Genomic DNA, 12737 nt, shown 5'->3' with positions numbered 1-12737 from the left:
TCTTTCTTTCTTTCTTTCTTTCTTTCTTTCTTTCTTTCTTTCTTTCTTTCTTTCTTTCTTTCTTTCTTTCTTTCTTTCTTTCTTTCTTCTCTTTCTCTCTTTCTCTCTTTCTCTCTTTCTCTCTTTCTCTCTTTCTCTCTTTCTCTCTTTCTCTCTTTCTCTCTTTCTCTCTTTCTCTCTTTCTCTCTTTCTCTCTTTCTCTCTTTCTCTCTTTCTCTCTTTCTCTCTTTCTCTCTTTCTCTCTTTCTCTCTTTCTCTCTTTCTCTCTTTCTCTCTTTCTCTCTTTCTCTCTCTCTTTCTCTCTCTCTTTCTCTTTCTCTCTCTCTCTCTCTTTCTTTCTCTCTTTCTCTCTTTTTTTTTTTATCCTTACATTTTCATGTCCCCATGAGAGTTTTGCTGAAGGAATGCAATGCAATCAAAAATAGACAAAATTCAGCTCTGCTGCACAAGGGAGTGCTGGGAAGCCATCAAATATCACAGCTATGTCCTGCTGCGCCAAGGGGCATGACCTGGCTGCTCAGGCTCTGGGTGGGCAGTGTCCCCTCACCCCCAGGTAGGTGGAGGGACTGGGTGCCTCTTGTGACACAAAGCGTCTCCAGGTACAGCAGGCTGGGGACCCGGTCCCCATGTACAGGGTGGGTGTTAAGAGCAGGAACCTGAAGGCCCTAGGAGGGTTTAGGGGTCCTATATGGGATTATCTGTGTGTGCTGGGGGGCTAGGGCTGTCCCTGTGCTCATGGGTCAGTGTGTGAGGACCGGGGCACAGACACAGCAGAGTGGCACTTTGCTCAAGCAGGGAAGGCAGCTCTGGCCTCTAATCCTTGGTGCATTTTTGTATTTATTTTTGGGAGGCCTACGTGAGCTGAAAGTGCTCCTTTGCTTGAGGCTTGAAAAACATCCTTCCCCTCAGGGATGTCAAATACTTTAATTTTTTTTCAGCTTGGACTTGCTAGTGGGATAAAAAAGTCGGAGGGCCTTGGTGATTACAGACAAGCTCTCCAGGGTACAGATGAAAATAGAGAACAAAGTGGATGCAGCTTTGCTTGGAAATCCCCCAAGCCCTGTGAATTTGTCCTGGGACATTTCACTTGCTGGCTCCCAGAGCTGGTCAAACTATTCTGAGCACAGTCTGGGTGATGGGTGCCAGCCTCGGTGTCCCCAGGCTGTGGGAGGGCCAGGATTGTCACCTAGTGGTGCTTCTCAACACAAGGCTGAGGGTGCCTGTGCCGCCAGAAACGAGGCTGCACAGCTTGTGCCATCCTTCGTGGCCCAGAAGAGGGATGAAGAGCAGCACAAAGGCTGCTCCTAGAGAGGCACAGCATGCTGCCCACACGGGAAACACCAGGAAAGGAGCTGGTAGGGGTAGGAATGATGAAGGCAGCCCTGGGTACATCTGAGCCAGTCCGTGCAGGGAAGGGAGATGCACACCCCAACCACCATGGTGTGGAGGGGTCCTGAAACGCAGGGAAATGGCAGGACAGGATGGCTCTGGGACACTGGGGGCCAGAGCAGCACAGCTGGGCAGGGAAGCCAGACAGATTAAAAGCATTTGCTGGGAAGTCAATAAACAGGAGCCAAAAGGGATGAAGTGCTGGAAGATGTGATTTAAGATGGGATATTGAAAGTGACCCAGTAAGCACAGCTTGTTTCCACACGGGCCAAGAGCTGGCTCAGCTACTCCCTGGAGTCAGCAGAGGGGCTCTCCTGGCCTGGCTGAGCTTTGGCTCGGTCCCAGTGGGAGGTTAAAGAACTGGGTGTAAACGCTGGAGAGGGTGTAGGGGGGCAGGCAGGGATGAAGAAGAAGGAATGGCACAAAACCAAGCAGAGGAGAAGGACTTGGGCGGTAAATCTCCCTGCCAGTGCAGTGCCCTGGAGTGTCACTCAGGGAGAGCTGCTGGTGCAGGCTCTGGCTGTGACACTGGTGAGGATGGTGCTGGCTCCCCCTCATCAGTGTTGCTGCCTGGGGCCATCCACGAGGGAGCAGCCCAGGATGCAGGCCGAGCTCTGCATCAGCCTTCAGGTTTTCAGGTAGGGTGAGCAGCTGGGAACCATCCCCGGGAGCTCAGAGGGCTCCTGGAGTGTCCTGAGGCAGACTGCTGTGAGAGGAATACCTGTGCTGAGGGATGGAGGAGTGCAGGCTGCTAATGGCCGTGCAAACCTGTGACTCCTCCTCTCTCCTGCTCTGCCCTGGCCCTCTGTCCTGCCCGGGGATGTCAGAACACAGTGGTTACATCCTTTTCACCTTCCTGCTCCACTGCCACGGCATGACCACGCTGAGCTGCGTGCTCACAGAGAGAGCAAACACTTCTGCACCCCTTTGCCTCACCTCCAGTGAATTTTTAACCAAGAATAAAAGGTGTGGTGTCAACAGCCTGGAGCCAGCCCAGGGCAAACAGTGCTGCCAGGGAGGCTGGGGAGGTGATCCCTGGCACAGATCCCCTGCGAGTAGCCCCTGAGTAGTGTCCACAGTCCCTGCCAGCCCCAGCACCCATGTGCAGGCAGAGACAACCCCTCCTGGACACTGGGCAGCTTTCCAAAGCAGCAGACTCTGCTTCCTTGACAATCCTGGCCCCATTTGATAACCACAATAGAAACAGCCAGGGCATGCCAGGAAAATGTACCAAATCCTCCCCCAGCAGGATTTAGCCAGGAGGTTTCCTTGGGCTGCCACTAATGGAAACTTGCAGAAAAGAGCAGATGGCAGTGGGGACGTTGGCCAGACTGTACTGAGGGAGACTGGGGGAGCCTGGGTGGAATTGGAGGAAATTTTCCACATCTTGGCAGGGTTGGAAAGGCGGACAAGGGCTGCCACACCCCTTTGTCCCAGGGATGGAAGCCGCACCATGTCCCTGTTGTCCCCACATGGGCAGCCCTGTGTGCTCCATCCGCACTGAGCCGGGAGCTGGCCCGTGGCTCCGTGTTTGTTATTGCTCGTGCAGTGTAACATTAACCCCGTGATGATAATTCACACCCTGCCTCTGAGGGTGAAAGCTGACCTGACAAGGGGCTGTGGGGGCAGCCAGCTGCCTGAACCGGCCTGGAAGCGTTTTTACAGTTTCAGCTGCAAGCAGACATGTGATTGCCCGTGCCCGAGGCAGGTCGGTTCTGCACTGTGTCCCCAAGGGCACTGAGCACAGATTTTAGTGTGGCAGCGAGCATATTTGGCAGGCTCAAACCATTTGGGGCATTACAGCACCAGTGGCAGTGTGCTGGTGGGTGTGCCATGAACCTGCAGAGTGCCCCTTTCCAAGCCCCTTCCCCAAGCCCCCCACCTCTGCAAGGCCTTTCCTGCTGCTGTCTTGCTCACAATTACTCCCAGCCAGCGGTCGCCTGTCAGCCTTATGAAGACGTATCCCAGAGGTTTTCCTTTGGGTGTAACTTGCCCTGACAGCCGCCTTCGTGCCGTTGTTTTCCTGTCTGTCTGGTAATGGGATTAGCCGTGTGCAAATCCGGAGTGATGGAAGGGGAGTGGGGGCAGAGCCAGCCAGCCCCTTTTGCAGGGCACACTGAGAGCTCTGTGGGCCTTTTGATGGGATCACGTGCCTGGCAGCTCCCCCCAGCTTCTGCCGGGCTTGTTTTAAGCCATCCTATAATTTTCTTGTCAAATTAGAGTTCCATGCTGGGTTGTGTGGCGCATACTTTACAACAAATAGTCTTGGCTGAGAGGGCCTTTAACTTGCACAAGTATGGGCTGAAACATGGCCAAGGGAGGGAGATTTTGCAGGACTCTGGGCCCCTCTGCAGTTGTGAGAGTGCTGGGACAATGCTGGACCAGGCTGTCACTGGTGTATCTTCTCCCCTCTGTGCAAGGGTGCTGTGGGGCTGTGAGAACTGTGGAAGCCCCTACCCCACTTCAGCAAGGTGGGGCTGCAGGGGGAGCCTAGAGCTGCTGCCTGGGCAGATGGGCTGGTCTGCTACACGGAAATAGCTGGTTTTTTCTTGCTGTGTTAGCAAAACGAACCCAAATCGGCTTATGTCACTGCCCTGCCTGCAAAAAGGGCAGTGTCTCTTCCAATTGTTACTGCAGTAGTCACCAGTGGCTGAGATGCTTGAGGGAGATACTTGGGCAGGCAGCTCTGGCACACCCAGGAGCTCTTGACTCACAACTCTGCCCCAGGAGCCCAAGAAACTCTTGGGGACTGGAAGGACCTTGCACAAAATAGGGCACAGATGGAGCTGGGGAGCTGGTGCTGGCTCTTGCCAAGGGAGGGGATAGTCCTGGCCATAACAACACCACCCAAACAAACAATGAGACAGCCCAGGCTTTCCGAGGGCTGTTGCCGTGCCATCGGAGAGCACTGGCGCCTGATGCTTCAGGATAGAGCCTCACCCACAGATTCCTATCAGAGGGCATTGACAGCTGAGGCATGCTCAGTCTAATGGTTAAATTAGCTGGAACAAGGTCTGCAGATAAGATAAAGCTGTGCTTTCCTGAAGAAGCTGCTCTCCTTGGCGCTGGCTGGGTTGTTTTCCTGTCAGGCTATGAACCTTGACTTGGAATGATGCTTTGGGTGGGACCTGGCTGTGCTGAAAATACCACCCCTGCCCTTCTCCTGCTCCCCGGTGCTGTCTCTGCCCAGCACTGGAGCTGCCCACTGGATGACCTCGCCTGTATGCGTGGGCACGGCACCATGGGCAGCACCCCAATGAGGAAGGATGAGCTGGCTGCTACTCACTGCCACTCCAGGAAGGCTCCCACGCAGTCGGGTTTGTGTCCTGGGGGGACCCTGGATGGCAGAAGGAGCAGTGACCCGAAACGTCAGCCTGCTGCAGCGTTTCCAGCCAGCTCCCTCCAGCACAGTGGGACTGCTCCATTGCAGAGCGCTGATGGGTTTTGCACACCGGCATTCCAAGTGTTTATGGACTCGCTCCCTGTAAAATGGGCAAGAGGCTGTATCCCATGGGCTCTCAAGATGCTGCCGTGCTCCAGGAACACCTGTAGCCTTTCCTCCCTCCCTTCTGGGCCCCTCTGCCAGATGGCTTTGCTGCACTGCCCCAGCCCTGTGCATGCCTGCAGATCAGGGGGACAGGAGAGGGGGCCCAGCCACGAGCAGGGCGCAGGCACAGCTCCTATGGTGTGCAGGATCCAGGGCTGTGTCCCACGGCAGCTTTCCCAGTGAGATTGGCTTGCTGGGATTCATGTAGGTTTGCAGGGCACACACCACCATGCTTTGGCTCACTCCTGGTGAAGCAGGCTGGGTGTAGCCCAAGGTCCGTGGGTTCTGGTAACCCAGCAGAGCCAGCCAGGACAACCGAGGAGCCACGAGGGGCCAGCAGGCACACAGCCCCATGCAGGCAGGGTTGGCAGAGAGCACCATGTGGCTCGGTGCTGCCTTCTTTGTGAGAGTGGCCCATGTCCTGTGCCTGATCTCTTGAGTGAACAGAACAATCTCCGGAAAGTCCGTGGGGACACAGAGAGGAGGGGATGGCCAGGCCCTGCTCCAGCTGGGTCACTCGGTGTGCAGTGCCATGCAGAGGCACCTGCTGCCCCAGCCGGGGTGGGAGCATTCCTGACACAGGAGGAGCTGGGCCAAGTGGCCCATGGGGACTGGCCGCAGGGCTGGCCAGCTGGAGGAGGCTTGCAGGAGGGCAGTTTTCAGCTGCTGGCCCGCACAAAACCTGCCTTAAAAGGGATTGCAGCTGAAGACATCTGTCCGAGCCAGGCAGTGGCCCCAAAGCAGCCTGGCACCACGTAGGAGGGGAAGCAGGGCCACCAGAGGGGGGACAGGACATGTCTTGTCCCCTGTATTTCACCAGGGTGCCAGCTGCACCCCTCGTGGTGTGGGGAAGGGTCCTGGCCTGGGTTACCCAGCTGGGTGCTCACCGAGTGCCGTGTCTGGGTACAGGGGCACGTGATGCGGCTGAAATACAGGTGCCTGCACGTACTGGTGCCTCGAGGCCCTTGCAGGACACTCTGCCTCCCCTCCCATACTGCAAGACACTGTCTCAGCATCTCAGCATGACTCACGCCTCAGCCGGGAGCTGCTCCCGGTGACATCCTGCCGGTGTGGGTGCTGCCTACCCTGCTGAGCCCAGAGCTGCCCTTGGAGCAGGACGGTGCTCCCCAGCCTGCAGTGGGGCTGCCAACGGTGGGATGAAAGACCGGGACCACTGGCAGCAGCAGGGAGCATCAGCAGGGGGATTGTGCTGGAAGGGAGGCTGCTGGAGCCAGGCTGGCTCGTAAAGCAGTCCTGACTGAACATGAACTTCGCCTCTGGGCACAGCTTGCCACCTCTCCTCCTGCACCCACGGGTGGGATCCTCTGTCTGCAGGGCCCTGTTTGTGTCGGCGAGGGATGCCTCGTATTTCGGGAGGCAGTCACAGGCGTCCTGGCGCTGGGTTTCACAAGCCCTCATGACCTTTCCAGCACAGCAACGTGCCCTGGGGAGGATTGTTTCACACAAAACAGACCTTTGGATAGGCTTTTCATTTCCTTCACAGCCAAGCACAAAAGGAACAACAAGTCCTCCCTCCTAATAAAATGACAAAGTCAGTGACACAGATGGGCTGGCTCTCCACAGTGAGCGGAGCCGTGTGCCGCGCCCACGCCATTCCCAACGTCCTGCAAGAGCGGGGTTACAGTCCTGAAGCTCCCGCCAGCTTCACCCCGCACCCCAAAATTCCCCATGGGCAGGACACCCTGCCTGAGGCTCGACTTTTACACTCCCTTGGGAGAAAAGCGAATCTGCGCTCGGAGGGGGCGAGCCCAGGTGGGCAGCGCCCCACGAATCATTCCCTATCTGGGAGCGGGGTTAATTGACAGACGCCAGCCACAGCTCCCGCTCGGAGCGGGGCTCTCGGCCACCCCCCCAGCACACGTGTGGGCAGGGGCCGGGCTGCAGAGGGGACAGGACACAGTGTGGGGGGCAGTGGCACGCCAGGAGCGTGGGGCTGTGCGCTGCAAAGGGCGCAAGACGTGCAGCTGGAGGGACTGCAGGGGCAAGGGGTGCGGGAGGGGACGCAGGACCCCGTCTCGGGAGCCCTCGCAGGGCCGTGCCCGGGCTGTCCCCTCCAGCTGCGGGCGGGGTGCACATCTGGGCGGGGCGGAGCGCACATCTGGGCGGCGCTGGCGGGGCGGGGCGGGCGAGCAGTGACTTCGGCGGGGCCGGCGTGGAGCATCCCACAGCCGGGTGCGAGCGGAGTCCCGAGCCCAGCCGAGCCGACAACCATGCCCAAGTGTCCCCGCTGCCAGAAGGAGGTCTACTTCGGTAAGGGCTTCCTGCCCCGCCCCAGCCGCCCCCACCTCGGGGCACCTGCCGGGCACCGATGCCGCACTGTGGGTCCTCTGGGCGCCCCGGCTTCTGGCGCCCATGCTGCGCACCCCATCTCTGCAAATTCCTGGGGTATTCCAGAATTGCTCGGCCCTGTGGGTTCCCGGGATGCCCCGGGTGGGGGATCCTGTGGATCCACCCCCAAGGAGATGCCTGGCTGCGGAGCGCGGGCTGCGCTGGGTGCTTCCAGAGCAGCAAGGCAGCCCAGCCTCACTTCCTTCCCGGCACAGCCCGCAGCCCTGAGCCGCTCTGGAGCCCAAAGGCCCAGCTGGTAAAGCTCGCTGCTCTGAAAGCCTGGGCAGGTGAAGCAAGCACCTTCCCAATGGCAAATCCTGCCCTCGGGCAAGTGCCTGGGTCAGTGGGTCGCCCACACGTTGTGCTGTGTGGTTTAGCACAGCAGGATGACACCTCTGGGTGCTATTTTTAAGCTGCTGTTGCAAGGTAGGTGTGAGCCTTGTTGGGCTGCTCTCTGCTGCTGGGTTTCCAGCAGATGTCTTCCCTCCAAACTGGGGCCCCAAAGCTCCTGCCCCTTCTGGGGCCACGGACCCGCTGTCCTGTCTGAGAGTATTTGTGGGGTTTGAGCTTCTCACTTTGCTATCAGCTTTTGGAACGGGCAGGATCCTCTGCCAGACCTCTCCGCTTGCCTGGCATAGCTGAACTCGAGGAGGTTTGCTGGGAGCAGCTTAGAGACACTCCCTGCTTTCTGATTTCCTCAAGATGAGGGATCTGGAACCCAGGTGCCATCACTGACCTCTTTCTCTCCTTTATTTCTGCTCCGCTTGTGCCTGTGCCCCAACTATTTGTGCTCAGCCAAGGAGTTGGAGGCTCAAACACAGGAGCTGCTCTCTGTTCCTGTCAGCGATGCCCACCCTGGGGAGCTGTGCTGGGGCTGGCACAGGCGCTGCCCAGAGAGCTGCTGGGGCTGTGTTTCCTGTGGCTGGGGAACGTTGCCTTGCCTTGAACTCACTGCTTGCAACTGGGCTTTGGGACGGAGGTTTTGGCACAACAGAGTTTGTGGCTCCCTCCTGTGACTCAGGCTCCTGGTGTGCCTCATTTACCTGTGTGGCTTGATATCGGGAGGCACCAAGGTGCTGGTGGCAGTGTGTGCCTTTCCCTGTGGGTCTGGGTCAGTCCTGGTCGGGGCGAGCTGGGTTTGCCGTGCCCGCAGGCGCGGCCATGGAGGAGCTGGGCCGGCACCATTTGACCAAGGAGGGGGTGGACTTTGCACTTAGCACGCTCGCACTTATTACAAAATGTCTCTGTTGATTCAGAGGCTGAGCAGGGTTCAAAAGCTGCCGGAGGACCAAGCTGGATGCATGATTTCTGTGCCTGCAGATCATCCAGAGCGCTGGCAGAGGAGGCAGAGCAATCCTGGCTCTGGGGCTCCCTGAGGCTTTTGGAGCCTGGCGGTCCTGCTTGGGCGTGCCTCAGGCTGCTCTGGGCTGAATCGTGTCTGTAGAGAGCAAGGGTGGGGAGGAGGTGATGCTGAGAGGGCCAGGGTTGGGGTTTACAGGAATTTTGCCTTCATGGCTGAGTGCTGTAGCACTCAGAGCCTTAGCAGAGTTGCTGCCCAAGTGTTGGTGCAGATGCGTGTGCAAGAGGGGAGGCTGTGCTCCTTGCAGAAAGCCTGTGACAGGAGGGTCCTGCCTTGGGCCAGGCTCGGGCTCCAAGGGGCACCCAGAGGGAGGACACTCTTGCTGCTGCCAGGCTGTGGGCACAGGAAGCCCTTTGTGCCACTGGGGAATGGCAGCAGGGCTGCCTTGTGACGTTTGGGCACTGCCCCCGCTCCCACCTCTGCAGCCACCAGCTCGCTCCTTACGCAGGCCGTTGTGGGCATATTTGGGCTCCAAAAAGGTGCTTCAGACTGCCCAGGGCCCTCCAGGGCATGCACTACCCACACTGGCTTGGTCCCATTTGCAGGCATGGGGACAGTATTCAGACCTGGCTTTGACACAATTCCTGTGGACAGCTCTGTTTAATCACTTAATAAATTCCCAGGAGCTCGGCCGCCAATATGAAGAGCGCACACGCCTGCAGAAAATACCCTTCTCCCCTGCTGTGCTCCAATTAAAAGGCCCCCTGTGCTCCCCCCTCTCTCCCTAAACATGTCCTGGCTCCCATGCTGTCCCTCCCATGGCTGCCTGGACCCCTGCCAGGCTCCAACTCTGCTCTAATTTGCCATGGTGCCAGCAGAATCCCAGCTGTGGCTGGAGGGGACTGGTTTGTGTTGGCAGGGCGTGGCAATGGCTTTGCCTCCCCAGTCCTTGCCAGCATCCCCTTTCACCCCTGCCAACTCTAGTGATTTCCTGGGGAGAAATTAATCCCCTTGCAGGCTGATGTTGGAAGGAGGGAGGTCCTCAGGTCTTTGGAGGATGGGGTAGAAGTCAGTCCATCCTCATGGATGCAGCCGTGTTCACCCTGGGCGTGGCACCACTGCTGCAGATGCACGTTCCTGGATGTGCATGGCATTGCGTGTGCACACTTGGGTTTGAACACTGTGCCCTCTGTCCTCGACTGACAGACTTGAGAAAATGCCCAAAAATGTGCTCCCTAGGGTTGTCGGCAAGGCAGCCAATCTGCCAAAACGCGCTTGTGCCTGTTCAGTGCCTCAGCTCACCCACCTCCTTTCCATGACAGCCGAGAAGGTGACTTCTCTGGGGAAGGACTGGCACCGGCCCTGCTTGAGATGTGAGAAGTGTAACAAGACCCTGACGTCTGGAGGCCATGCAGAGGTGAGGTTTGCTGCCCAGCAGGCCTGGGTTTGCTGCACCTGAGGGCTGGCACAAGCAGAGGTGGGGCTGATGCTCTTTCTCTCTCCCTGCAGCATGATGGCAAACCCTACTGCAACCACCCCTGCTACGCTGCCTTGTTCGGGCCCAAAGGTGGGTGCCTGTGGCGGGGTTGTGGAGGGAGTGAGGGGGCTCGGGGCTCCTGTCTCCTGGCGAGCTCCAGCCCTTGGTGTGCTCACCATCCCATGGCAGCGCTGACCCCGCTCCATCTCTTCCAGGGTTCGGCCGGGGAGGAGCTGAGAGCCACACATTCAAATAAGCCTCAGGTTGGTCCTTTCCTCTGAGCTCCCCTCCTGTCTCTGGCTCCACGGGCTGGCTGGGGCTGTTCTCCCTCAGGCCAGTGGGGAAGGCAGGCCTGCCACAGCGTCCCTCTGGGCTGGCTGTGACTCCCAGCCCTTACACCAGGGCTCAGGAGCTGGGTGCCAGCTGCTCCTCTCCACCGGCCCCAGCTGACAGCACCCCCTTGGCTCCAGCACCAGGTCCTCTGTGACCATTGGCAAAGCCAGGATCTGTCCAGGAGCACTGTTGTCCCTGGGATACCTCTGCTCCCAGCCCAGCCTGACTTCATCCACTCCTCTCTTCCATCCCTCTCCAGGTCTGATGTCCAGGGTTCCCAGCACAACCTGAAGACAGAACAAACACGCCGCAACAGACATGCATTTTTGTTTTTAATTCACCCTGTACTAGACTAGCACATTCAAAGCAATAAGTAACCAAGGCTGGGCTGGTGTGGAGAGAGGCTCTGCTCCAGATGGAGTGCAGCCAGGGTGGGGACATTGCGTTGCCCTGCTGGGTAGGAAATTTGGCTGATATTGCTGCAGGCTGCCTGGAGAGGAGACCGCGCCCTTCCAGCCAAAACCTAGCTCTGCTTCAGGCATCCAGCTCTCGTGGCCGGACCCACAGTTGTATTCTCAGTCTTTAATAAATGAAAAGATGCTTCCCTCCTGTAGCAGCTGTGCTCTCTGTAACAGGAGTCCCACGGGACCTGTTTGTGAAGTGCTTGCCACCTGCTTGATGCCCCTGCGGCCTTTGGGTTGAGCCCCACACTGTGTGATGGCCCCGTGTGCCCTCAGCTGGGGCAGAGAGGTGTCTTGCTGGGAGGGGATTGACTGTCACATCAGGACAACCTGGTATTTGCTGCTTTTGATCTGAGCAGCCACCTGAAAAGGCCAAGGGAAGTGGGAGGTTGCTGCCGAGGCAGAGCCAGCCTCCCCTGGCAGGGACAGCAGAGCTGTGGTGTTAGAAAGCAAGAGCTGGCTCGAGAGCTTTGCTCTTTTGTGTTTCAACATTTTTGCCCTACTGCAAACACAGCACTGACAGATGTCAAAGATGTTAACTTGAGGAATGCTTCTAAAATGGTTTCTTAACCATGTCTTTCCCTAACCTGAACCACTCCATTTACATATTCAGAGATACCTCATCACCCACTAGGATATTTTTGTCTGCAGTTTATGAATGCATTTCCTTAGAGGCTGTTCTGCATTTCACTGTCACATCAGCCTTCCTGGGACTTGGCCAAAACCCTCAGGGGTCAGAGAAACATGTCCAGTGTCAAAATCCTTGGTGTCAGAAGCAGACTGATCTGATAAGCATCTTAAAACTTCCAATTAAAACTTGCTTGATGCTGCAAGGCGCTGCCTCGCCTCCCACCCTGAGAGCACAACAAACACAGGCGTCTGTGTCAAAGGCAAACTCTGGCTATTGCTGCTCGGCTGTCATCAGACTTGCCAGCCAGCCAGGGCTCGTAGGGACCTCCTGCTCCCACTGCTGCCTTTGCCAGCAGCCTCCCGGGGTTGCCAGCACCCATGGACCTGTGGCTCCCGGCCATCCACACCCTGTCCCTCTCTGCCAGCCTGCCTCTGGGGCACTGGGACAGGGCTTTTCCCTGCCAGCTGAGCTTCAAAGCACACTAGTGATAGAATCTCAGCAGCCTCACCCGTGCCACTGAGATAGTGTTTTCCCTCAGGCATTTAAAGTAATGGCAAACACAAGCCTTGTCATCCTTGGGATTTGTGTGTCCAGCTGGGAAAAGGACCTGTGGGTTTAGCTCAGGGTCCTTCCCAGCAGGGCCCTGCACTGAAATTTCAGAAGCAGCTTATTCCAAGTACAAGGGGCCAGGCCAGCAGGGATGAGGAAGGAACCAGAGAAAGGTATGGAAAAGCAGGGGCTGCACGGGGGGGAGGCTGGTGTGATCCAGCCCTTTTCACTGGCAGTGGCTGCAGCTGGGGCAGGAGGCAGTGTTCTGCTGTGTTCTGCTGTTTGCTGTGTGCTGCTGTTTGCACTGTGGCTCCCTTTTGCTTCCATCCCTGGCCATGGATTTGCAGTGTACTTGTGGTGGCTGGGGGCATCTCTCCCTGTCCTGGGTGCACGCAGGGATGCAGGAACTGAGCTGTGCCAGGCCTGTGCAGCTGCAGCTAAGCCTGATCCTGCAGGCGCCTCACTCTGTGCTGCAGAGGGGAATATATGTGTGCATTAAAAACCAGGGATCCCTCAAGCATGGGCTGGGGACAAGCCCCTTGGTATTTATTGCCAAAATCTGCTTCTTAGAGTCCTGTTTTTCTGCTTGCCCCGCAGTAAGAGCTCCCACTGAGATGGCTTTTAGCCCCAGGACTTTCTTCTGGGATCTTCTTCTCCAAGAGCCGTGCTTGTACAAGCCACACTCTCTGCCTGATCCAGCC

The 12737-nt window shown here is 57.6% G+C and overlaps 1 protein-coding gene across 1 annotated transcript; it reads left to right on the top strand.

The window, feature by feature from the left end:
* Positions 1-7099: 7099 nt before the first annotated feature.
* Positions 7100-11008, top strand: CRIP1 (cysteine rich protein 1). The gene is made up of 5 exons (XM_053950961.1): positions 7100-7207; positions 9908-10002; positions 10095-10152; positions 10278-10325; positions 10655-11008. The coding sequence occupies exons 1-4, from the start codon at positions 7168-7170 to the stop codon at positions 10316-10318; spliced, it is 234 nt and encodes a 77-aa protein (XP_053806936.1). The 5' UTR covers positions 7100-7167; the 3' UTR covers positions 10319-10325; positions 10655-11008.
* Positions 11009-12737: the final 1729 nt, after the last annotated feature.

This window comes from Vidua chalybeata, chromosome 9, assembly GCF_026979565.1.
Source record: "Vidua chalybeata isolate OUT-0048 chromosome 9, bVidCha1 merged haplotype, whole genome shotgun sequence".
Classification (NCBI taxonomy): domain Eukaryota; kingdom Metazoa; phylum Chordata; class Aves; order Passeriformes; family Viduidae; genus Vidua; species Vidua chalybeata.
The sequence above is the reverse complement of the archived record's forward strand: the minus strand, read 5'-3'. Positions and strand labels throughout refer to the sequence as shown.

Coding starts and splice junctions, on each gene's coding strand:
- CRIP1 (XM_053950961.1), top strand. CDS start 7,168: ATGCCCAAGTGTCCCCGCTGCCAGAAGGAGGTCTACTTCG. Junction 7,208..9,907: donor CCAGAAGGAGGTCTACTTCG/GTAAGGGCTTCC, acceptor TTTCCATGACAG/CCGAGAAGGTGACTTCTCTG. Junction 10,003..10,094: donor CGTCTGGAGGCCATGCAGAG/GTGAGGTTTGCT, acceptor CTCTCCCTGCAG/CATGATGGCAAACCCTACTG.